We start from the raw sequence: 26,289 nt of genomic DNA, 5'->3' as shown, positions 1-26,289 counted from the left end.
TACTAGGTGGCATATCCTATGGTCTTCATCAGTAAGACGTGTACCAAAGCTAAACAATTAGAGATGTATTAGATCCCACAACAAAACTTTAGATCTGCCTAGACAAAGCTTAAAAGAGAAATCTTGCTGACACCCACCTGCCTTGTGGTGCTATAAAAAATAATTTGATCTGTGTAATTGTCGGATTGGTACCTACCTCTCAACCGTTCCAGTTGATTGGGTATACATTTGTATTCTCACAGCATAAAACAAGAACACACTATAAGTAGCTTAAGCAGCTATAAATTTTTCTCATTGTTGTTGTTAGGTGCAAAGTCGTGTCCGACCCATCGCGACCCCATGGACAATGATGCTCCAGGCCTTCCTGTCCTCTACCATTCCCCGGAATCCATTTAAGTTTGCACCGACTGCTTCAGTGACTCCATCCAGCCACCTCATTCTCTGTCGCCCCCTTCTTCTTTTGCCCTCAATCTCTCCCAGCATTAGGCTTTTCTCCAGGGAGTCCTTCCTTCTCATGAGGTAGCCAAAGTATTTGAGTTTCATCTTCAGGATCTGGCCTTCTAAGGAGCAGTCAGGGCTGATCTCCTCTAAGACCAACAGGTTTGTTCGCTTTGGAGTCCAAGGGACTCACAAGAGTCTTCTCCAGCACCAGAGTCCAAAACCCTCAATTCTTTGATGCTCGGCTCCCCTAACTCTTACCTTTCTGTGAAATGTGTACTCCCATTGCCATTAAGTTCCAGAGGGCCACAGGCATATCCATTTATAATGGAACTGTAACTCATCAAGTTGTTGCCCCCAGAAACTAAGAAACATGCCAGCCACCTGCAGGGTGTCAGTTTCAACTCCTGAGCAGTAGCATGGTTCTGGAAACTCCCCTCCATCTTGTTCCTGTCTTCCCACATGAAGCATCTCATTACAAAAGAAGGCATGGAAAGGCTCAGTAACAACAGTGTCAGGTTACAAGTAGCCAACAGCAAATAAAACCAACTGCTCTAATAAAACCAGTTGTCCAAATAAATGATTGAATTTCAAGAAGGATTTTGCCTGGCTTGAAAAAATTAAAGAAAGCATAAAGCACCACATGCTTTCAAGAGCTCATTACTCTTTGGTTGTAACTACAGTTGAATTTCATGCAGATGTTATAGAGCCATTTCCTGTATATCATCATTCACTAATAATAGTAACTATGAGTTGCATTAACATGATGCATCAAATCTCCATTACAACCAAGATGATTAAGGGGCTAGAGTACCTTTCCTACGAGGAAAGACTGAAGAATCTGGGACTTTTCAGTTTAGAAGGGAGATGACCAGAGGTGGGGCATGATAGAGGTGTATAAAATTGTGCACAGGATAGAAAGAGTGAGCAAAGAGGCTTTTTCTCCCTCTCTCAAAAAATCTAGAACTCAAGACCATCCAGTGGATGGGCAGCAGATGTAGGACAAAGGAAAGAACTTCTATATTCAACAAGTAATCAAACGGTAGAATTCATCACCTGAGGATGTAGTGAGGGCCAGAATCATAAATGACTTCAAAATGACATTTGAAGGACAGGACTGTCAATGGCTACTATCTATGGTGAATCAATGGAATCTCCACATTTGGAGGTACTAAACTTCTGAATACACGTGCTAGGAGGCAACATAAAGGAAAGGTATAAATCTCTGTGCCTTTTTGTTGGTTTTCCAAGGCAAGACTGGCCATTTTGAGTAACAAGATGGTGGACTAAATAGACTGCTGGTCTGATTCATCAGGGCTTTTCATATGTTCTTATTACTCATCTTTTCCTGTTCCCAAAAGGCATATACTTGTTGATAAATTAGAAAAGACTCGTTATTAAAGAAAATATTAAATTTTACTGTCTGAATGAAGTTTCTTTTTGATGGAGGGCCTAACATTTACTAAACTGAGGTGACTTTACTAATGTAATGTAATACACATGTATTGCGATAGCTGAGGCACAATTTGAGATAATACAACTGCTATTCTTGAATCCAACATATTACTTACCTTGCAATCTCATCCTTGCATTCGTTCTAATACAGTCAAATTTTGTAAGCTTTGAGCAAGGCTGTTAACTACAGGCTGTATGGGATGTTATTAATTCATATGGTTGCCATGAGTTGGAAGCAACTTGATGGAACTTGCCTTGTCTGCTACAAACCACTGAAAAAATGTACCCCATTTTTACATGCTAGTACAAGTAGGCTACAAATTTTGTAAAACGCTTAGACAGTCTAGTGCGAACGACAGAGTGACATGAGTTTCTCAACATTGTGGGTTGTAGTCAACAATTTCCTCTCATTAGGACAACACTTTGCCACCACAGAAGAGGGAGCCATTTTTTACTGACGACCATCTCCAACTACATGATATACAGGAGAGTTCACGGGATTACTGTGAAACTTGCATTTCAGAAGGCAAAATGAGCTACAGTGAAAAGGGAGGGGCAGAAAAGTTCCATTCCTTAAGCCGAGAGAGATCCATCCATAGCTACTTGAATACACGAAGCAGCCTACTGAGTCAATTCACTAGCCTAGCGATCCCCAACCTGTGGGCCGTGGACCACGTATGGTCCGTCAACTAACTGGAGGTGGGCCGCGAAGGACGCCTTCTCCCCCCCCCCCGGCCCTTTACTTCATCCACGATCCGGCAGGCGCACATGGGACTATCTCATTGCAGAGAAACAAGCTCAGGGTTCCCATTGATTTGTCATTGTCATGAGTTAAAATTTCCATGAAAATAAAATGTTCCTCATGTTCATTGTTGTGGCGTGTCTGTATCTTATTTTGAAGGGATGTTTAAACATTACCATAGCGACCAGAGTCAGAGAACGTTAGGGCAGTGGGCCTCAGTAAAATTGTCAAGCGTTGAGTGGTCCCCGGTGATAAAAAGGTTGGGGACCACTGCACTAGCCCATCAAGGACAACATTGTCTATTTCAATTAGCAGTAGCTCTCCAGGGTCTTAGATGGAGGTATTTTGCATTACTTGGATCCCTTTCATTAGAGACACTGGGGACTGAACTCTGCATGCAAAGTCATTAAGTCACTATCTAGCACTGAGATAATTCCATGCTACCCTCAGTCTTTTCCAGTGTATTTTTTACTACCTAACAACAATTTCATTATTTGAGATACACACACACAAAACGTCTCTCATTGCTCACTTTCCAAATTATTTTAGCTGTCATTAATTCCTACAAGGGATCAATTCCTACAGCACCTAGCATTGCTTCCTTTTATAACATGTGGTAGCAAAATCAGGGTAACCAAATCCACCTCCCTGGCAAGAGGGAAGGTTATATATTCAAATAAACTCTGCATTTCAAAATAAATTTAACTTGAGAAATCTAATTAGCAGGAACCAACCAATGCAAAGAATTCTGTCAGTGGAACTACAAAGCAGCCGTTCTTGGAAAATTAAGTTCCACAGGAGCAAAACAATATGTCCTCTGTGAACAAATTGTTTAAAATACGCTCTATGACAAACACGCAGGCATGAATTATGATTCTGCAAAATAAAAATGTGCAAGTCTTGAATTCTGCCTAGGATGACAACATATTAAGCAACTTTTCACTCGTTGATTACCCACTTGGATGATCAGCATGAAGTATTTACACACCGATATTTCACCCAATGGCAGACACAAGCTATCATCCATCACTTTGCACATTTCTAATCACAGCATCTCATGCCACAATTCATAGATCCATACTGTATTAAAAAAAACCTTTTCCCTGAGAAAGTTTAAAAATACAGCATCTTTTTAAACATCAATGCTTCCCTACGTTTGTAAAATACTGAATAATCTTGTGAAGTGCAAGTGAAAGTTAAGAAAAAGTTTTTTCGTGTTATTTCTTTTAAAATACTCTTTAAAAAACATGTTTAAAGTACTTCTCCAAATGCCAAGAACATTCCAATACATCTCCTACCTGGAAAACTGTAATGAAAGGAAGCACATGGGCCCAAGGATTTTAGAAGTCCAGTTCATTCATGAACAGAACGAGATTTAATGTTATAGATTGTCGTAAAGTTCTATGTACATTTTGTGCAATGTTCCATGTAAACTGCCCAGAGCAGTTTACAGGGAAGGGTAGTATAAAAATCCAAATAAATAAAATAAATTAATAATGATGTCTTAATCAAGTTATCACTCTCCCAATCCTCAAAAAAATTATGTGGAGGATCAGAAAAATACTGCAAGTTTGCTTATTTCCCATTTCCTTCTATTTAATGCAGATTCCCTCCTACCTGGTTTGCAAAATCTTTAGATAACCAAGGTCAGGAAACCCAACATTGAGATTACCCAATCATGCCTACAAACATGATTGAAAATAGTTTTGCGAACTGTGATTTAGAAGCAGTTATTTGCCAACCACAGTATCTCTGATTAGGTTTTCAATGATGGCTGTGAAAACTAAGGAAGAGAGGAAGGAATCCATGAGTATGTGCATGTGGGAGGGGGAACAGAACCTATGGGATCATGGGACATTCATAACCCTCCAAAGTAAAGCTTCTTAAGCAAGCACTCCTAACATTCAAAAGATTGTAATTTCATATTAGGACTGTTCAATTTGTGCCCAAACCAACCAAACACAGGCTGTCAGCCAGTGATTGACCATCCAATTTTTTTGCAGCGCAAAGAAAGAAGCAAAACTAGGAGGATTTATTCAGACGGTAGACCACATAGCAGGTGTGTTTTGATAAGCTTGGTAAACCACAAGTCAGGCATGTCTGATGCAAATACTATTAGGTCTAAAAAGGAAGTACTACTGAAATCTACGGAAGTTTTAATGCTTTCTATTAGAATTAGAGCATTATCTATTAGTTGCAACTCCAATTTTTCACTGATATTATAGGGAAATGCCTTCAACCCTAGAATTTACCCATTTTTAATTACTGTGACCACTCTCTATGTGTAATGAACCCAGCTGTAAACTCATAGCTGGCAAAATTGATGGGATTGGGGAAAGCAGTCATCTAACCACAAACACACAGTTTTTGGCTATGGTAATGACTCTGACAATGATTTACCATGCCTTACTCTGCTGGAAGGTGACACCCAGGAACTGAGAGAAACAGACATATTGCTAGAATTATGCTGGAAAATCAAAGTCACACCAGATTACAAGGTCTCTGGTCACAGAAAAGCAGCCCTCTTACAGTTCAATTTCCTCTTCCATCTTTTTTTTTTTACTTGAGAGCAGAAACCACAAAAGGTTGAACTTTACTTAGGGACATCATCTTGTCTACACAGCAATAGACAATGTTGAGAACTTCCATAAGAACTAAGGTAACGTTGAACTTTAAAATACTGCATTCTTCAAATGAAGCCAGATTGTCCTAAATAAAAATTGTCTTCGAATAAGCACTAAGGCAGGAAAAGGGGACTGTTTTTTCACTTTTTCTTTGTACCCTTGCTCAGCCTGAAAGTCTGAAAAGGATATGTGTAGTATTTTTATTCATTTATTAATCTCACATATTCTGAATGTTCTAAATTTAATCTTTGGAAACACACCACAGCTATTCAAACTTGCCGTCTGTAGTGTAGTAAAAGGGAGGGGCAGCAGGTAAACACACCATCCCTGAAGCACAATGGTTCAAAATCGTAAAGTTCTGAAAAGACCACCTCCAAACTATCTTATACAAGTGATGTAAAATGGCCAGAAATGGCAAATATGCAGAGCCTCTAAATTGCAAAGTGCAATACTCATAACTCTGTTCAGAAAGGACAGAGTAAATGGTGGCAGCAAAAGTTACCCAGTTTGTTTTTTGAACCCCCAAGAAGCAAGGGAAATGGGAACATCAGCAAGCATAGAGTTGAAATGGTTACAGGAGTTTTTTGACATATAGGTATAGATGTCAAGTTTTGACAACTTGAAGGTATAGAAGGGGCTTGTGAATTGTTTCTTTCACAGATAAATCTATCGGTTTGATAATTTCATTCCAAACAGATAAAGCTCTTGGACCATTTGCACCTTAGTGTGTTTATTTATGTCAGTGATTCTCAAACTGGGAGTCGGGACCCCTTTGGGGGTCAAACAACCCTTTCACAGAGGTCGCAGCAGGGCAAGCAGCTTGGCCAGGGGGGGGGGCACCACTCTTGCTGCACCTCCTGAAGGTACCCGCCAATTTATAACCTATATACAATCATGAACAATGGATCTTCAAGCCATTGGTCAGTTTCGGTTTAATTTCTGTGAAAGAACATTTGTATAATTTTATGGTTGGAGGTCACCACAACATGAGGAACTCTATTAAAGGGTCGCAGCATTAGGAAGGTTGAGAACCACTGATCTATGTATATGTCACTTCTCAACAAGACATTCCTGCAAGCCCAGGAACTAACAACATGAAATCTTGAAGCCCTGAACTTAAGAGACTCCTAAATATATTCAAAATAAGAGGCTTCATCTTAGATTAAAATACATATTATTTTGGAAGAACAGCATACAACGTGGCTTCTTGATAAGTGTCTCCCAGTAAATCTTTTCTAGGTGGAAGAAGAATCCCATCAAAATAAACACCCTACAAGCAGTTAACATTTTAAAAAGTAATGTTACCTCTGTTTAACAACAGATTCACTTTTGGACAGTAGTGTCACTTTTCACATGCCAAAGTGTGAATAAAACCTAGCTGTGATGTGAGCCTAGCAATCTAAGAGAAAGCAAGACACCTGAAACACAAAAAAGGTCACAGAGAATGGTAAAATTTAAGCTTCTTGTGACTTCAGAACAACCTGCTTTCAAAAATTGAAACTAATATAACACAGGCTATATAAGGCATGCGCTGGTCCCTCAATAGGCATAACCTTTTCATTTGCCCTTTGTTTTTATAGGATCTGACAAGTTTAGTACACAGATTGCAATGCTCTGTACACTGTCAAATGGTACACGGCCCTGTGTGTCCTATTTTGAAATGTCTCTTTGGTTGGCTATAGAATCCTGCAATATTTACTCTGTGTACTCAACTCTTCAGTGTGTTGTGATACTTACCTTACTTCAAAGACTTAGATAAGAGGAAGGTTAGGTCAGGGGAAGATTGGGGGAGGGGTTTGTACTTCTTGTCACCAAAGTATGTGGTTAACTAAGTTTTATGGTTTTAATCTTGTACCAGGTATTTACTTTTTACTTGTAACCTGCCACTAGACTATTCTTGAGAGCAGAGGGTAAAAAAAAATCTAAGAAATAAATAGGAGTCAAAAATAATTCTTTCTAGACATTCTCTGCCATGTTTACAGATTCCTACCTGCGCTGGTAAAGACAGATGGATTATCTTCTAGAATGATATTAACTACAATTTACTAAGTTAACTCATGGAAATCCATTCCTCATGTGGAAATTTTCTTTGCTTCCCCATCCCAATTTCACAAGGGGACTGTTACCTGGAATCTCTCTTCATCCTCAGCTGTAATCACCAAGGTAACCAGGTCTAATTCATGCAAAATTATCATGCAACATTTGTTAATTCTGCCTCTCTGTATACGAAAGGCATACACCATTCACTTTAAAAGCAACCTGACAATTCCGCCCACCTTTTAAGAACTACATCAAACATCTAAAAATACTGTCTTTCACTTGACAAGAAGATAGCTTTGTCAAAGTACTTGTGCGTTACTTGCTGTTTTGTAGCAAACACACTGCTCTTACCAATTCCCACTCCAGGAAATTGCCTAGTTAAGGGCCTACCACCAAGAAACACTGCATCACTACTAATAACAATAGCAAGACTCTCCAGTTTTGTAGGATGGGGTGATTCTTTGGGTCAATGATATGATTCGTATTTTTCCACCACAGATTACCACTGATAGGAAATTTGGTTCAGATAAGCTGAAAAGTACCCGAATCAGTGCTGATCTGGGTACTTTTTGAACCTATCCAAGCCAAATTGCCCACCCCTGTATTTTTAAGTGGTCGAATAAGCGGTATCCAAATCGTTATTTGGCCACAATTCAGCTAGTTTAAAGGAAAGATCTGAGGGAGGGAAAGAAAGGGCCCTTTAAATGTCTTCCCTTGCTTTCTCAGGCAGCACCTGAGAAACCTGAAGGAGACAGAGCACCAGGCAGCTGATCTGTCATGATCAGCTGTTTGGTGCATCATTTCAATGCCTTTCGATTGCCTGACAAGGTATGTGTGTGGGGGGGGGGGGCACATGTAAAGAAAAAAAAACTATGTACTTGTCAGATTCAGGTGAACTGATTCAGCCAAATCCAAACAAGCGATGGGTGAGTCCAGTGATTTAGATTTGGTCCAAATTGATTGGGGTCAAATCAGAAAGGGTCCAAATTTTTTTTCCTGTGCACATGCCTATGCAAAAATGCAATTCAGGACAAAGCCTGCATGCTAAATCCCAAATGATTTTGGTAAGTTCAAGGCTAAATTCCTGTCCACTCCTGTTCATGGCTTTTCCCCATTAATTCCCAGTGGATATTATATTTGTGATATTAGTCACAGAGCTTAAATTCATAAAAAGAAGGAAATGTATGGAATGTCTCAAGAAACCTTTTAAAAAATCCCTATAAAGCAACAGCCCATTATTAGGTGGGTGGGCAACCTGCTCCCTGGAAGTTTGCATTCCAGCTTATGTTTGTCCACAGGACTCCTTCCACTGACAAAATAAATTGCCCTGGAATGCTAGTCATAGGCACACTGGTGTAAAATAAGAGTAGTTTCTAGCACTTTTTATTTGTATTAGTGCTGAAAAAAACAGAGCGCGAAGTCACAAAAATGAGAATAGTCTATTACCACTTCAATTATTTGAAAACTGGCATTATTCAGGGCTTTTACATGGCCCAAGAATTTCACCGCAAATAAGAGTCTATTCATGCCTTGATTATTTCATGCTTGGGCTATTGTGATAGCTTTCCTACAAGTTCACTTACTACCTCTATGGTTACTCTACAGGCTATTCAGTTCCTGCTGTTTGCTTTGTTTTCTTCCGTAGCACTCTTGGCACTTGAAATGCACTGCTCAGTTATTTCCTTACCTATATTTATTCAGCTACATCTTAAACTGAAACGTTACACAATGCTTACCTACGGGGCTCAAAAGAGGGAAATGAGCCTCCTTCGTTACTCTCTATTAGGCGACTATATATTTATTTTCTTGATTCATTCAAATTTGCAGGATTCGGTTTGAAACGACCTTTTTCACTGGGCCGAGGCAAACTGAATGCTTCCACACAAAAAAGTTAATTAAAAGATATGTATTTTAAGGAAGGTCAAATCAGTAACTCGCAAGGGATTCTACCGTCAAGGAAATTCTGTGAATAGGACATTTTATCGCCTACGGCTCTGCTTCATCTTCCCAGAACTTACAAGATACTTAAATCTTCTTGGGTTCATTTTTTCATATGTAAAACAGACAAGTCAGAATAATTAAGATGGCTTGATTCCACTGCTCAATGGAACTAAGCTGGAATGAAACTCTACTTTGCAGGGTTCTGAATAGGCTACCATTTCTTTTAACAGGGTTCAGTCCTGAAGCCCAGCGCACTCAGGAGCAGATGCACCCTCAGCAGTTTCAGCATAATACAGTACAGGGATGTCACAGAGTCATCATCATAAACAAACATAAGATGCAAATATTTATGATCAGAGTACACAGCTACAGTCCCAAACACATTTCAATAAAATTCCACTGAAATCAATAGGGCATACATCAAAATAACTGAGCGCAAGGAAAGAATGCATAACTGAAATGCATTTCCCCCTACTAAACACAAATCAGCATTAAAGAACCATTAGCCACCAGAATTTCTCAGTTACATCCAAAATAATTTACTTTATACAGTAATCTATAACACGAATTGTCAAACATAGTTCTTGGTGGCAACAGAAGTAGACTGTCAATATTTTACAGTTTAAAAATACTAAGAAGTACAGCCAAGACTCATCTCCACTGTCACTGACAGTTCAGGAGGTCGGGGAGGCTGGAAGGAGTTATGTTGCAGCTGGATGGCGTTCTCCGGCAAGGCAAAGGGGGGCTGCCTGGTTCTCCTGCAGCCTGTTATGTCAGGCTGTGCATCTTACCGCGGGTGCAGCTGGAGCCTGATGGGCTACTTAAGTAAGCCCATGCAAGCTTTCAGCCTCTCTTTTTCAGTTTGCTGACTTCCTGCTGCAGTTTTTGGAGAAAAGAACAACAAAGATTGCTAAAAGCCTTCGTGTAAAATGATATGGTTGACAAATATTAAAGGTCTTAGGAATAAGTTCGCATTCTTTCATGCACACCAGGAACTGCAGGACCGAAACCACAGGGACCAGCAAATGGTTGTAGAAACCAACAGACACTGCAAAGGAAAGGAGAGCCAAGGCAGTGTGTTCATAATGACACATAGAGGTAACGAGGGACCCTAAGAATCCCTCAATGATTGATCATTACCAAGTACCCAAAGGTCCTCTGGGAAGACATCCGGTCATTGATACATGCTGGGGGTCAGAATTGGAAATCTTTAATCCTGGAAGTAAGACAAGGCATTTAAAATGCCGTGACTGTTGCCTGCAAGGTATTATGCTGAGAAAGATAAATTAGCAACAAGGCATGTAACAACAAATTTGTGTACAAGAATCATCATTTTACATAAAGGTATTTTATAGGGGTTTATCAATCTCTGCTGCTCTTCTCACCTGGTTCATGACAGAGGATTGGAGAAGGCTGTCCCTGCGAGAGCCTGATTTCATGACCTATGGCCTGAGCCAAGGTCCTGTCTTGTGTTTGTTCAATTGCATGTGGTGGGTCGCTGTTTTGTTAATTTGTTCTACATTGCTTATTAATTTCAGATTCGTTTCATAGATTTTGTAACACTTTCAATAAAGTCTCTTCTGTTTAAGTGTGCTTACTGGAAATTTGTATAAGATCATGCATGACATTGATGAGCATAGACCCATTTACTTTGCCATGTGGGAAAAATTCATGCATCATCTCCCCAATATATGCTTTCAGCCTTTGACGCAGCTCTCTTTAGAGCAGCTTTTTCCTTAGCATTTTTTGGTGATACTATGAGCCTGACCTTCCAAGATATTTCAGTTAGTGGTTAAGAGCTATGTACGCAACCATCTAGGTCCAAGATGGATTAACTTTGCCATAGAACCCAGATCTTCATTATGCTCCCAGGGGTCAATCTGTTTGTTACGCCTCTGAATACTTTTCTATCTGGCCTAATATTTCTGGGACTTTCCTTGGGTGTGTCGATGGCTCTTGTCTGTTATGTTTTCAGTTCATTTGTGTTCTGTGGGCATTTAACACAAAACAAGGCCTTCTCTCGGGGAACTTTGGGGGGCAATCATTTTGGATTGGAGCAGCTATACTCACATCCAAATGTGGTTTTATATTGGATCAGATAATGGCCATGAGCCACTGGTTCTCCTCTGCATGCAAGTTATAGGTACACTTAGGCTTATGATGCTGATCAGCTTGTTTTTCTATCCTCCTTAGATACAAGAAAAATAGTTCTGATCATTTGACATAACATTGTGTTTCAAACATTGCAACTTTGTCTAGATAGGATTCCAACTTGGGTCTCGGTGAACATCTTCACATCAAGTGGTCAGGGAGCAGAGGAAATAAATGGCTGTCTCTCCTTTCCACCGTATGTCAAGGCTTTTCATAATAGCCAATCTCATGCTGTTGTCATTCAGCTGGGGGAGAGTGATCTTCCAGTTATAAAAAGGTATTGTTTCCACCACTGTCAGCCTCCAGATTTTGCACCAAAGACTACCTGGAACAATATTACTTTGGTCTTGTTAGCTCATGAGAGGGTGCTGGCACCAGAAAAAGTGGACTTGGCCAGAAGGAAGGTTTGCAAGGCTGCCACACAATTTGTTAAGGTGCCTGGCAGGAAGGTTATTACGCATTCCAACATTTCATTCAGACACAGCCTAATTTAGGAGGATAATGTGCACCCAGTATCTTGTCATTCTATGGTTTATCTCCCAGCAGACGGGCTGGGTAAGCTTTGTTTATTGGGTAGCAGGAGTGTCACCTAATGCTTGGATCTGTCCCTATGCTCCACCATTGCTTCTTTGTATTCAATAAAATAAGCTGTGGCCATGTTTTCCCCCAAAATAGTTGTATGTTTATTCCTTCCAACATCTCACCCTGTGTTCCTCCCTGAAGCCCTCAAATTGGCATTATCTATGTGTTATTGGTACTAAGCTCTTTAAAAGTTTTTGTACATCAGGCTGCTATTAAAGGTCCAATAAAAGGGGACCAGAGATTGTTAGAGCCTGACAAAGAGTGGCTAGAGGACACAGGTATTTTACTCTGGCTCCTAACATGTGACAAATTTTTTCTTCCCTCCTGGCAGGTTGACACAACCTACCTCAAGGTACACTTGTGTCACCTCCCTGGATTATTAAGAGATATATATGGATTTTCTTTAGAAATGATGGCCCCATACTTTCCAGGTGAAGGTGAAAGGTCAATTAATGCTCAATTACTCAGAAAAAGGAAGAAAGTACTGTCCGATCTCAAAAAGAATCGTTGATGAGAAATGCATTGAAGTCTGAAGGCATTTAGGCGCCCAAGTTAATAACAGTCGTATAAATAGCACTGGCATATTCAGCAGATCAATTAGATAGGGGAACAGAATGAAGTTGTTACCTTGCTAAAAAGGGAAGGAAGGTGATCATCATAAAGAGTGACATATCTATTAATTACTGCAATTAATCATTACCATGAATAGAATATAGGGGTGTAAACTATGTGATCCAACATGAAAGGAACCCCTTTGATTCAGACAGCGGACAAGGTCTAGCAAACTATGCCACATTTGTACTAAGGTATGACAGTGCGCACTTTTATTTATTTCTTTTTCTTTTCTTACCATCGTGCTATTACTGGCAGCAGGGATGTTCCTTTATGGTTCCCCAAACTTTTAAAGTCAAATGTGTCCAAACAATCAATGATTTTCCTTAGTTGTCAAGCCAAGTTAAAAGGACGTTTCACAGAATGTCATATTTGTTGATGTAATATCATGTCGGTTAATTAAACCATTAAAAGCAGACAGGTGATTGATTTATACACAATCACCGGTACTTGGTTGACATATCAAATTGTGATTTTCATCTGTAAATGTAATAAAATGCTCAGTTCCCTCAGTGATCCCTCCCCACATTCTAATTGCTGTTTGGTATGTCTTTGTCTTTTATAGTTTGGTATGTGAATTTTGACTTGCATTTTACTAATGTGTTTTTCATTGGTTTTAATGGTTTTTAAGACATGTTTTCATCATGTATGTGTTTAATCTGCTTGCTGCCTTGGTGGCCATGATGAGGGCAGTTAATTCATGTAAGTGTGGTCTTTTACGAACGTACAATGATCACTAGTAATCCCTCCATTTTCTCTTGGGTGCTATCAAATCAATTATTAGATGCCATGACCTACTAAAGTCCCTTGCATGGAAGTCAGTCTAACTTCTTTGATTTCTGAGATCTCATTTTCCCAATTCTTGCTCAATGTATGGGTAAGTTCCCAAGGACAAAGGCTTTGTAATACAACCATCAGTATTCTCAACATTCCATCAGCTGGTTGCTCTGAATCTACTGGGGTTTATTTAACAAGGCCTTTCTAAAAATGTTATTCGAATTTGTCAGATATTGTGTCAGCATTTATTAAACACTGATGGAACAGTGGCAAAGGAGACAGTGAATGAACCATATTATACATTTCAGATGAATACTTTCAGATGTCCATAGGAAGGTCGTCCCATTTGTTTCCAGTGCTTTTCATGTTAGCAGGTAAAAAAACCAGGCAAAACCCTGGATATCCAAATATTATAGATAGATCAGCTAGGTTGCAAAACACAACAATTTTTTTAAAAAATCACTTATATGTAAAATAATTAAATTGTTCATAGTCTCCTTAGAAGAGTGTTTTTGGGATAGAATAATAAAATCAGAGTACAGTAGCACCTTTAAGACCAACAAAGATTTATTCAAGGCGTTTTTGGAATAGAAGGGACAAAAAGGTACTAAAATGGACACCACTAGTTTATTCTAACTAGGCTGCATTTTAAAGTGTAGGAACAATCACCAGCTTTGTTCAGTGGCATTAAGGCAAAGCATAAGTTGACAAAATAGCAGCATGGCACCATGCACCCTCCTAATGGCTTTTTTTCTTATTAACAATCAACAACCTATTAAGACCTATTTCCCCCATGGTAAAATCCCATGACCTGCAATGGCAGCTGCATATTTTTAAAATGCAAGATAAGATGCTTGAACATTTATAGGATAGAATAAGTCTAAACAAGTATTTTAGATATTCTGGGGGTTAAATAAAAGAGAAACATGAACTTAATATTTATGTGGTCACACCCAGAAAAGGGAGGAAATAGCTCCACTTCCTATGAATTAAATCCTACATGTTTTGACAGACTCAGCTAATATTTTCACCTTTATTACATTTAAACCTTATTGTGACTTGTGTGCAACTCAGTGTATACATCTTGCCACTTATGAGATACTAACTACACATTAAGATCTAGCTCACAATATGTACGTGTGTGCCATATATATCATACTTTTCAGGTCCCATCATCTTTGGCCCACCAGGTTCTACTTGCACATACTCTTCCAGGTTCTACTTGCACATACTTGCACATACTCCCACCACTATTCCCTTCCAAATCTGTTTATCTGCCAGCTCTGTAACATTTATTCCTGTATCCTGAATTCTAAGCCTGCCCCACTCTCATCCAGAGCAGGTATACGGCCAGGTGTTTGGGTTCTTGAAAATACAGACTTCTAGCTTGTTTTTCTTCAAACAACATCTGTCACGCCTCTGATTTGTCAAGATCCTCCTGGATATTCCTTCGTCTTGACACTCATGTTTATTACTCAATAGAATCTTATTTAACTGCTCTGAAGATGAGGATTAATACTGGGAGTCTAAAATGCCACCCATTCTGTTATTCCTAAGTTTCAGTGATGCCCCAAAGGAAAAAGATTACTTGAATATATACCATACCACTCAGGCAGAAAAACTACCATATTTGCCAGTGTATAAGACGACTGGGCGTATAAGACGACCCCCCAACATTTCCACTCAAAATATAGAGCTTGTTACATTACATTACAGTACTATGGGCCACTATGGGCAGCTATGTCTATCCCAACTGAAGTGCACCCGGTGTATAGGATGACCCCCCCCCACTTGGAGGCATGTTTTTCAGGGGGGGAAAGTAGTCTTATACGCCAGCAAATACTGTATATAAGATAAGATGTGCTGTGTGAGCTGAATTATAGTTTATTGAAGAAATTCAACAGAGGTTGAGTTATAAATTAGTAGGCCTCCACAAGAATTTACCCTGTTCCCCTTCTCCATTCCTCCATTAGGGATCATTAATTTGTACCATTCAGCTACCAGTTCTGAAAGTCAGGAGAACATATGAATCATGCTCCTACAATGAAATTGTAAGAACAATTTCCTGGGAGTAAGCACCATTGAACAGACCTGTTCAGATTAGTCACGTAACTGCTGATTGTATGCAGACATGCAATCTGGGTCACTCTGGGTTTTCGTCCTTAATTTGCTCTGAGCACTGATCCAGTTTCTGTATGTCCCTCCAGGTTAAATTATATTTGTCACCCTGTTTTAGTTATTGGACCTGAAGTATATGCCAAAAATCCCAGTTTCAATCTTTGGCATGTCCATTTAAAACAGTAGTTCTCAACCTTCCTAATGCTGCGACCCTTTAATACAGTTCCTCATGTTGTGGTGACCCCCAACCATGAAATTATACAAGTGTTCTTACACAGAAATTAAACCGAAACTGACCAATGGCGTGAAGATCTATTGCTCATGATTGTATATAAATTGTTTTTTTCCCCCTGGGTTTCTCAGTTCTGTTCTGCCTCTTGCCCCACCTTGCCCATCTCACTCTTTTCCGCTGCTCCAAACAGATGAATGCTCTCTCTCAATCTATCCCACAAGGCTGTTGTGTGGATGGCACCCCCCCCCCGCCCAACCAAGCTGCTTGCCCTGCCACAACCCCTATGAAAGGGTCTTTTGACCCCCAAAGGGGTCCCGACTCCCAGGTTGAGAACAAGTAATTTAAAAGAATTTAAGCCACAGGTTGCCGGCAGCAGCCACTTCCAGCACTAAGGGAAGTAAGGGAACAGTATCATCTAACTTCTTTTAGCTGTCGGGTTTTGTCAAGGAAGCTCACATTACTCAGTGCATACCAATAATTAGAGGAAAATACCTAGTCGAGCTCTCAGCCAAGTCATCTTGTCCTCTCAGAAAGGACAGACCATTACTCTTAGTTATGTAATTTTGTAAGCATATATTTACTTTAAAATGTTTAAAAACTTACTAAATCTTTGCTTTCCATTAAGTGCCTGTTTTGAACCTTATTGGCATGAACTAGAACCTCCAGCTGGAACAGACAATGTATTTTGGCTCAATGAAGCCCTTAATCTCTCACTGAATTATCTATTATTTGCTCCCTTACAGTGAATCAGACTATTTGACATCCATTTTGGCATCTTCAGGTTGGCTGCAGTTCTCTAAGATCTTGGGAAGAAAAAAGGCCTTTCCCGTAATCTGCTAGTTAAACTCCTTTAACTAGAGAAGCTGATGACTAAAGCAGGGACCTTCTATATGCCAAGTATTTGATTGAACACTACATCCCATAAATCAAGGGTGGCCAATCTGTGCCTGTATGTGTCAGCTGAAGAATGAAGATCTTGATTTTGAAGAAGTGTAACATATGGCCGCTTTGCTTTGCTTTTCTTCAGTAGCATGTGTCAGCTGGCAGGGGCTCATGGGAACTGTAGTCTTTGGACATCTGGAGAGCCATAGTTTGGCCACCCCTGTCATAGATATATGTATAAAACAGCCCCTCAGGAGTAAAGAGCTTAGCCTTTCCTTCCGCTCTAAACTGATCACAGAAAGGTAAAATGCCATTTAGAGACACTGCCACTTTATCTCTGCTCCCTATTCCTACCCTTCAGTTGTTTCAAATAAAACAAGGAGACTCATTTAAAACTTTAGGTGACTTAGGAGGAGTTTTGCCCATAGCCCACTCCCAAAACAAATTATGCAATGTGCCCAATATCTGCTTCCTCACAAGCTGAACTTGTGATCTTTTTGTAATCCATTCTAGTTTATTTTGAGAGACGCCCGCATCTAAAGCAAAAAAGGCACAAAACAATACCTGTTTTGCTGCCTTTCACAGCAACACACAAAAGAACCAAGACAAGACACTTTTCCCTAGAGGAGGTACTCAAGTGATCTAGTGTTCCTTTAAATCTTTGAACATATTGCTTTTGCCAGAGGCACAGCTTTTTATCACCCACTTCCTGGTCGTTCCCTCAGAACAATAAAGATCTATATGTTTATCCCACCTCCCAGAGTTCGTCCTTTTTTACTTCTACATCAACAAATACAACCTGACATACAATAAAACACTGTGCATCACCAGAGGAAACCATTGTAGCCCGAATACTAACTCCACAGAAAATTAAGTTCTAAAATCTATTATTGCACATCTATTATTGCACATGCGGCCATGGTGTACCTACCATCTTAAGACTGTCCATAAAAGAGAAAACAGAACAGCGGGATATTTTATTCTATACAACTTTTTAAAAATTCCATCCGCACACTGCAGCATCCAAAGTCCCAGGTCAACTATTTTGGGACCATTAATTGGTTCTTATTTGTTCTCTAGTTGTATGGTGTGCCAGATGGCGCTTAATGTAAGTTATTGTTACTTATTCCTGAACACTTATATTTACATAATTCGTAACTTGCTTTTTCTATCCAAAGAGACACATCAAAGTGACTAAACTTGAAGTGATTTTTAAAAACCAAAGCTTCTTAGAAGAAAACGGGAGTCTAGTGGCACTGTAAAGAACATTCTATATTCCAGCATAAATTTAGACAGGACCCAAAGACTATAAATGAAATCCATTCTAATCTATCAATATTTATGTTGGACAGAACCCTTCAACTTAAGGAACATCTATACTCATGTTTCTTACAATGGACTCCTGGACCTAAAAAAAAAAAAAAAGGAGGCCCCTGTATTCCGGATCACCTTTGATCCACAGAGATTTGTGGAGAACCCTTTTTTGTGAGAATCTTGATCTGCATTTTCTTAACAATAATCTTCCATGATTGTTCCTGGACAGCAGGATCTCTGTAATTTCCTACTTTTTCTGCAGATGAGCTTCATGAGTACATAAACGAAGAAAAGGCGAGGAAGGCCCTGCCTGAAGGTAGACCCAAAATATGCTGAGAAGATAAAAGTGACTGAAGAAGGATAGCTGATTGCCTTATTACTACCTCAAGTTCCAGATCATAATAGGAGCACTTTAATATTTCTGGTCTTGTTCTTCATAGTACATGCAATACTGAATCAGAAATATAGTCCCTAAAGTAGCTGCAATTGCTGCCAGGGGAAGATAAGAAAAAAGTATCTGAGATATCTGGAAGATTCACCTGTAAACTGGGAGAAAGGGCCCTCATGTTTTGTAAATAGAGATGTTTTACATTAGTTTCAAAAGGCTTCTTTCCCCTTGCCTTGGTCTTCATTTTTCTCTCCATAGGATTCCTACTTTCACAGTTATCACCAGAAGTATGTTTCCTGACTAACCCCTGGAGTATAACATTGATTAGACCCCCATAATTTAAGTTTGGAACTCAAAGATCAGTATTCTGCCCGAGAACAAAACTAATATTTGAATCACCAGTACTGCTTTAGGAGTCCAGAACTGGATGTTGGAGTTCTTCAGAATAAAACTATCAAACACTAAAGCACAGTTTTGATGTTAGAAAGTATGGTGAACCACTTCAAAAGATCCTTGTCTTTGAATGAAACTTGAGCCCACACACTACATATTTTGCGGCTATAAACAAGTGCAAATATACACATATAAGGACACATTTCAGGGAGTCCTGACCAGCTGCAGCTCCCCCCTTGCATTGGAAGAGCTAGTGTAGCAACTCTGATTCCAAGTTGACAAGCAAACATCCAATATTCAATGGCATATGAATATCTGAGCACACATGAAGCTGTTTTTACTGAGTCAGACTGACTCATCAAGTTCTGTATAGCCAACTCTGAGAGGCAGCAAGGCCTCAGGCTCACATCTTTCACATCTGCTGCTCCTGAGGCAGGGACTGAACATAGGACAATTTGCAAGCAAGCAGATGTTCTACTAGTCAGGGCCCCTTTCAAATTAAGTGTGGGGTTTCATAGAAGAGATCCAAGTACAGTAGTATGGCATTTTACAAAATCACAGTTGGAAGGGGCCTTGCAGAACACTAACAGCATCCTCAATTCAGAAATTCAAAAACTGCAGCATATTGGACAGTTGTCCAGTCTCTCCGTGAAAAACCACTACATTTCCTTGAATTGTAGTTAAAGTATTAATTTCTGTTATAAAAAACACTTCTGTTCCCAAGTGTAGCAATAGTAGTAAAGACATACAGATTAATAAACTCGGTTCTCATCAATAGATGATGACTTATCTGTAACATAAATAAAACACATCTAGCGTGGTGGGAGGAGCTCTGACCAACTCATCGCCTCCCTGATTGGCCGTCCATTCAACAAATGGCCAATCAGGCAGGTTGTCCCACCCCTGGCCTGGATGCAACAGGCTTTGTCCCTATCCCTAGTCCTTAGTAAGTATATAATATATAATAAGTATTAATAAAAACTGAACCTCACATGAAAATGAATTCCAGAAATCACTTTTGGATAGTGGTGACTGGATGCAAGTATTACTCAGTCAAGTGTCATTTTAGGACTTATTACTCCCTGCTGTTCAGAAAAGCCATCCAATATCAGAGTGACATGAGGACAACTGAGAGTTGTGAATTTCCTGCATTCTGCAGGGGGCTGGACTAGATGACCCTGGAGATATCTTCCAACTCTATGATCCTATGATTCTATTCTATGAGAGACTTCTTCTCAAGAGATAGCAATAGACTATGACTGTTCAATATGCAGATGAACGACAAGGTACAAAATAATAATCAATTAACTTGTTCCCCCAAAGATAAGGATATCTACTGCTGCTCAATGGCTCAGCTGGAAACAACAATTCGGTTGGGACTGATAATTCACTCCAATGTAGCCCTGTTTCCATGTAACTATACACAATGGCTTTGGTGTGACAGTTCACTCTGCCATCTGGATAGCCTCCAAACTGTATTCTAACAATGGTTAAAAATGTTTTCCTTGGAATGAAGTTGCAGATTATGCTAATGCTATTATAATCATAAAGCGATCACTAAGGAAAACACACAAGGCCATTCCAGGCTGCCTTTCTTACTTGACATCAGGAAGACAGCACAACAATAAATACCCTGAGTTCTGGGGCATGAACTGGTACAGCAGAGCTCTCCTGCCTCCCTATTAACTCCTTATTTTATTTAGTGATAGTGACAAAAAGGGGTTCAGTTAGATAGCACTAATCAGGCAGAACTACATTTGATTTGCAATAGGCATCCCAAGTCTTGTTTGGGGGAGAGGAAGTGGGCTATAAATGTGATAAATAAAATAAACAGAGAATTCACTCACATGCGAAAAGGAAAAAAAGACGTGGAGTAGGTCTGTTTCTTGAGCTGTGTAATCTACAGATTAGTCAATGAACATGGCAGGTATGGAAGGGGAAGCCGTCAAAGCTAGCAGATAAACTGTAATGACTTATCAAGAATATAGATTTGCTTCAAAGAAGGCGAGTAGCTACATCTCAGCAGCAGAACGTAGCCTTCATATTCATATTTGGTTTCAACTCAACATACTGGTCATCGCCCACAAAGCCCTGTATGGCCTTGGATTCACATTCCAACAGGACTGCCTCTCTTATTATACTCTACAACAGGGGTAGTCAACCTGTGGTCCTAGAGATGTCCATGGACTACAATTCCCATGAGCCCCTGGCAGCGTTTGCTGGTAGGGGCTCAAGGGAATTGTAGTCCATGAACATCTGGAGAACCACAGGTTGACTACCCCTGCTCCACGACATGGCCCTTGCTTACCTGAGGATGTCACCTTGCAAGTAGGTAAGATCAGCAACCACCAGTGGTTCCCAGCTTGGGGAATGGCCTGCCTGAGTAGATCAGGAAGAGCCCCCACATTTCTAACACTTAGCAAACAAGTAGTGTTTTGGAGGGCATTTTTATAAAAACATTAGAGCTGCAGCATAACAGAACAGCTCAGTATAGAACAATAAAAAAATATGCAAATTGACCCGCTAAAGTATTTCAGATGACAGATGTTGAGAAAGACCATTATCTGTCTCAGACTGTGAAAATCTATTGTCAAACCAGACAAAGCTTAACTAGGTCATCACCTTGGACCCATGAAACTGTCTTATACCTAGTCAGGCCATTGGCCTACTCTGACTGGTAGTAGATCTCCAGGGTCTCAGGTATAGATCTTTCACATCAAGTATTACCTGTTTTGTTTTGTTTTTTGCTGGAGAGACTTGAGACTGAACGTGGGACTAGCCACATACCAAGCTCCAAAGTCCACTCAAGTCAGGGCTTAACTTCATAGAGTAGTAATGGGGACAAGAGATCTCTTGATTAGAATGAATGGCATTTGTATAAAATAGGGAAAGACTCAGTGTCTGTCACCAAAACAAAAACCAGGGTTTAAATTCTGCCAGAGGAGAAAAATTCCCTCAGAATGAGAAACCTACCACTATGGCATTGCCGGTTAGCAATAAAGCAACCAGAAATGCAAACTACTCAAAGAGTTTTGAAATATGCGACTAAATGCTTTTGCCAAGTCTTTTTCCCCTCGCAAAAAGGATGAAATGAATCGTCCAAGCACGTTTTTCAGTAATAAAAACAAAATAAATGTGCCATTCATCACTTAAGCCTCCATTTTCATTCTTGTAAGACAAACAGGTAGAAGCGGGCTATCCATTTCAACTGTTTATTAACTTAAATCTTGGCTCCTGCTGCACTGTATTATTTTAGGAAAGAAAAATATTTAAGATGTAATACAGATTTATCATGACAACGGGCACAGTTCCAGAAACTAGTGAAGTCAATTTAAGTCGTGTTGGTTTGAACAGGATTTTGCATGCTGAGTGGTGAGCTGGATTACACCAAGTATATTTTAATCCTGCAATGGTATTTGCCAAGTTTAAAAGAGAAGCCATCCACTTGACAAATGATACCGATGTGCATTTTGTTTTGTGTGATGAAACTCACAAGCCCTTACCCCCCCACACACACACACACACACAAAAAAACAGGGTAAAGAGAAAGTGAGACTCTTGGAGATCAGGGTGCAAGCAAGGAATTGGTAATCAATTTATTAATTTTGTCATCCTTTAAAGAATCTGAGCGTCTATATTTTGCCCTTCTTATGTGCAGCTGGAAGCCTTCAACCATTTGGCTGACTATTTCAAAACCATATGTAAACTACAGTCATCTTTCCTTCTAACCTACTAGGCACATGGAGCTCTCTACTCAGGTTACCTCCGCTTTCATTTCCACCACTGACTCTTCCACCTAGCCTTCTTGTTTTCTCCTAATTTCCCTTTCATCACCCTTTCCTAGCCACCCCCCCCCCTTTTTTTTCTGCCTCCTCAGACTCTGGCCTAACCTTCCTCTGGGCTCCCCCTCTCTTTCTGGATGTGTTCTTCCTGCTTGTCATCTAATTGTACACAATACTCTGAGTCCACATCTCCTCACTTTAGTACAGCACCTAGCCCTGAAGTTAAACAAATGTTATACGCTAGCGGTATCTGTATTCAGCAGTTCAAAAAAGAAAAGAAAAAACTACTTCTCATATTCATTTTAAAAACCAAGAAGATTCTTGAACAGAAAGCCCAACAAGTCATTTAGGGAGGCGCGTGTGTGCCGAACGAGAAGTCACAAGGTTATAAAAAAAATTATCAGAATAGTTGTGGAATGGGGTGGTAAAGCAGGTAATTGAGGAGTACGATCCTTAGGAGGACTCAACACTGGAAACCTATTAGAAATGCAACTGACAAGAATAAGGTAATGTTATGGATAATATAATGGATAATATAAGCACAAGAATTCTGAAGAGCACACTTGGCCGTGAGAAATAGCTACACTGCTGCAGAAGGAAAGGTGCCTCACAACACTTCTCTATAATTCTTCCATGGCCATGAAAAACTGCAAAAGCAACCCAAGCAACCCTTGGCCTTCCATGTGTTGGAGGGACCCAATGATTAGTGGTAAGTATTTTTCTAACATGAATCAACGGGTGCAGTAAACAGAATCCAAATGAGGGTCATAACGCACACATGAGGGACCACCTCACATGTCGCCAGCATTTCATTTAGTGTTTGTGTCCCAGGAGTTCCTGCTGCTAAAAAGACAAGCTGCTCCAGGAAAGGAGGACCGGCTTGTCTCCCTTGCGCTGGAAATGGCTGAAACATCAAAAGCAAATCAAGTTCCGTCTTTGGCAGGAGCGTGTGCTTTTCCCCTTTAGGTTCTGGCAAACTGCCTTCCAGCTCGGTGGCCGATGACACTCGTTTCCCACATCGCTCTGTCCCGTCCAGCCCAACTCACCTGAATAGGCCCAATAAAGATCCCCGGATGCCTTCCGCCGGCGTATCTGCACTGAACTGCCATGCCTGCTTTCGTGCAGCGAGCCATCATGACCTTCAGTCAAAGCTGAGGAGGAAAAAAGAGCAGAAGCAATTAGCCGGGTGACAATCACTGAGTGAAAGTTAAATCATTTACGCATTATTAGAAGTATTAGATCGGCGGAGACCATGAGCTCCTCGCAGCTGAAAATATGAGGCTCAAGGCACTGTTATTACACTGATGAATTAATCATCTGCGAGACAGAGCTCCCTGCTCTTTGCCAGGCCAGACTTACTGGCAGAGACCCACACCCCTTTCCCAGAGCACCCTGGATCAAACTGGGATGAGATAACCGTTTAACAGGAAAAACGGTGGTTTTCAGCGGAAGGCAACCGTGAGGCCGAACAAATATACACATTCCTCCGTCACATGTACCGTCAGTCCCGGGTACTTTGGGGTTATCACGCAGACACGAGAATTGCGGAAAACAGCCAAAATCTATGACTTTAAGAACCATACCTCTCCCCTTCACCAAACCCCCCAAGAGCCACATGCCAATCTGAACAGCACTGCAGAGGACATGGCAGCAGGGCAGCTGGGGGGAGGAATGGGAAGGCCGCTTTGAGCCTCCTTCGGGTAGGAAAAAGCAGCATATAAGAACCAACTCTTCTTCTTCTTCTTCTACTGGACAACCTTCAGAACAGCCATTCCGTTTGCAGCATAAGGCACCAAATAATTTCTTCCCATTCCTCCTCCCTGCCAAGCTAGACATGGGCAGGGTTAATGAGGTTTCCAAAGATTCCTTTTTTTGTTTGCACGTCACCCACTGTGCCAAGGAATGAAGAGACCTGACCCATGCTCGGTTTGAGGAAATCAACACATTTTGTGCAGCTTCTAATCAGGAGGCTGTTAAAAGGCATGTCAAGAAACGGACATGACATATTCTCACTAGGAGTGAATCCACAGTAATACCTCTGCAAGTCTCGCTTGGCCAAATTGCAAAATTACGTATTTACATTCATATACTTACACATACTTGCCGTCCGGAATTTATATTTATTTACTTTGGAATGTATATCCCGCCCCTTCCGATTAGAGTCGGCTCGGGGAGGCTCACAGATATGACAATAAAACCCCCATAAATACAATACGACATTAAAACGTTCCCCATGAAAAGATAGATATTATATATATACGATGTTATCCTTAGCAGCAAGGAGATTGCTCTTCCCCCTTTCTAGTCCAAATCCAGGCATTCTCTGGCTAAAGTATCTCATCATACACTATGTTCCTGAGTCCTCCCAGATATCAAACTAGGAACAAAGCTTGGTTTCCAAAAAATAAAAAATAAACTTTGCTGGATTTATCAACCAGAACAAAGAGGGGGAAAGGATCCCTGTATCGTGCCTCCAGAGCTTTTATACAATTTACCGGAGATTTGTTTACTATTAATGTTCTTTGGTGTGTTTTTTTCCCCTGAGTGAGAGCTGAGTATATGTGAGAACTACTTTATGCATGCAAATCTTTGTTTATTGCTTCTGAACACTTGGATGAACAAAACCGGAGGTATGCGACTTAACAAATGCCTGAAAATGTAACGCAGCTCTCTTTCACGATACACCACACACGGTTACGGGATCTACTGCCATTAAATGCAAACTAACTTGCTCTCTAAAATGAGAAATGAATGTAAATCTATTATGGGAGGAAGAGGTGGGCAAAGCCTGGCCCAGAAGCAATTACACCCTCCAGTAGTTATGTGAGAGGCCGCAATGTTGGCTTGCAGGGTGGCAGAATTGAGGAACGGACAGGGTGGGACCCTCCATAACCTACTCCTTTCCCCCTACCTATTACTGTCATGCTGTCAGGGAAAGCTAGCAGCAAAGAACAGCATGCAGGTGAAAGCCAGCGAGCCAGAGCTAGGAACTGGGGAAGGAAATCGCCTGCTGCTTGCTTCACGCTTTAGCCTTCAGCCAGGGATGGAGAGACTGGTCCTAGCATGAGGTTCCACAGGCGCTCTAGGGGCTGAAGTAAAGCATGAAGAAAACTTCCCCACTCTTTCAGCCCCTGGTGACACTGTGAGGCTGAAGGGGGAGGAACAAGCAGTCATACACACTCCCAACAACCTACTAAAGCTCACATGATGAAGCTGGGCACTTCCAGGTTTGAGCAACTACAGCAGAGAGCAACCACACTAACAATTTTATTCCATGTCCTTCAACTTCATAAGCATGGGTGGCCTTTTTAATGTTCCCTGCCCCCCCCCCCAGTCTGCGAATACTGTGGGGTCCTCCATTTTCCATTCAATTATCTTCCACCACTCTATCCTCAACTATCATTGTACTAATCTTTTCTACAAAGCCCTTATTCCAAACTAGCAACAATAGTTGCACTGCACCTACGCAGGAGTGGTGGCGGCGGCTTGCTACACCATTACTGGCAACTCTAACCGCTGCTCAGATCTATGTTCTCATTTGTACCAAAGGAAGGCCACAGAACTATTTCTGGTTTTCCACCATGCAGGGGGGGTGGACAGCTGAACACCACGAGCCTGTCCAGAAACATGCAACTGAAGTAACAACCATTTCCGAAAGGCCACCATATTGTCAGAAAATGTTTCATTGACTGGATAGGAGCAAAGATTGCCTGAGCAGTCATCAAGACATGCCCTGCTGTCTCAGGATATAAGCAGTGACATTTCTACAGTATGTATTCCCAACCGCTGTCAATCAACTGCCCAGTTGGATGCACTGC

At 40.7% G+C, this 26,289-nt stretch overlaps 1 protein-coding gene across 4 annotated transcripts in view; it reads right to left on the bottom strand.

The window, feature by feature from the left end:
* Positions 1-26,289, bottom strand: part of PTPRG (protein tyrosine phosphatase receptor type G) — a 622,240-nt gene that overhangs the window by 457,189 nt on the left and 138,762 nt on the right. For all 4 annotated transcript variants that reach the window (XM_077325006.1, XM_077325002.1, XM_077325003.1 and 1 more), the window contains exon 2: positions 23,518-23,622. In XM_077325006.1, coding sequence (XP_077181121.1) covers positions 23,518-23,622 — 105 coding nt within the window. The remainder of the gene's footprint in view (positions 1-23,517; positions 23,623-26,289) is intronic.

This window comes from Paroedura picta, chromosome 3, assembly GCF_049243985.1.
Source record: "Paroedura picta isolate Pp20150507F chromosome 3, Ppicta_v3.0, whole genome shotgun sequence".
In the NCBI taxonomy this organism is placed as follows: domain Eukaryota; kingdom Metazoa; phylum Chordata; class Lepidosauria; order Squamata; family Gekkonidae; genus Paroedura; species Paroedura picta.
This window is presented reverse-complemented; position numbering and strand designations above follow the sequence as displayed.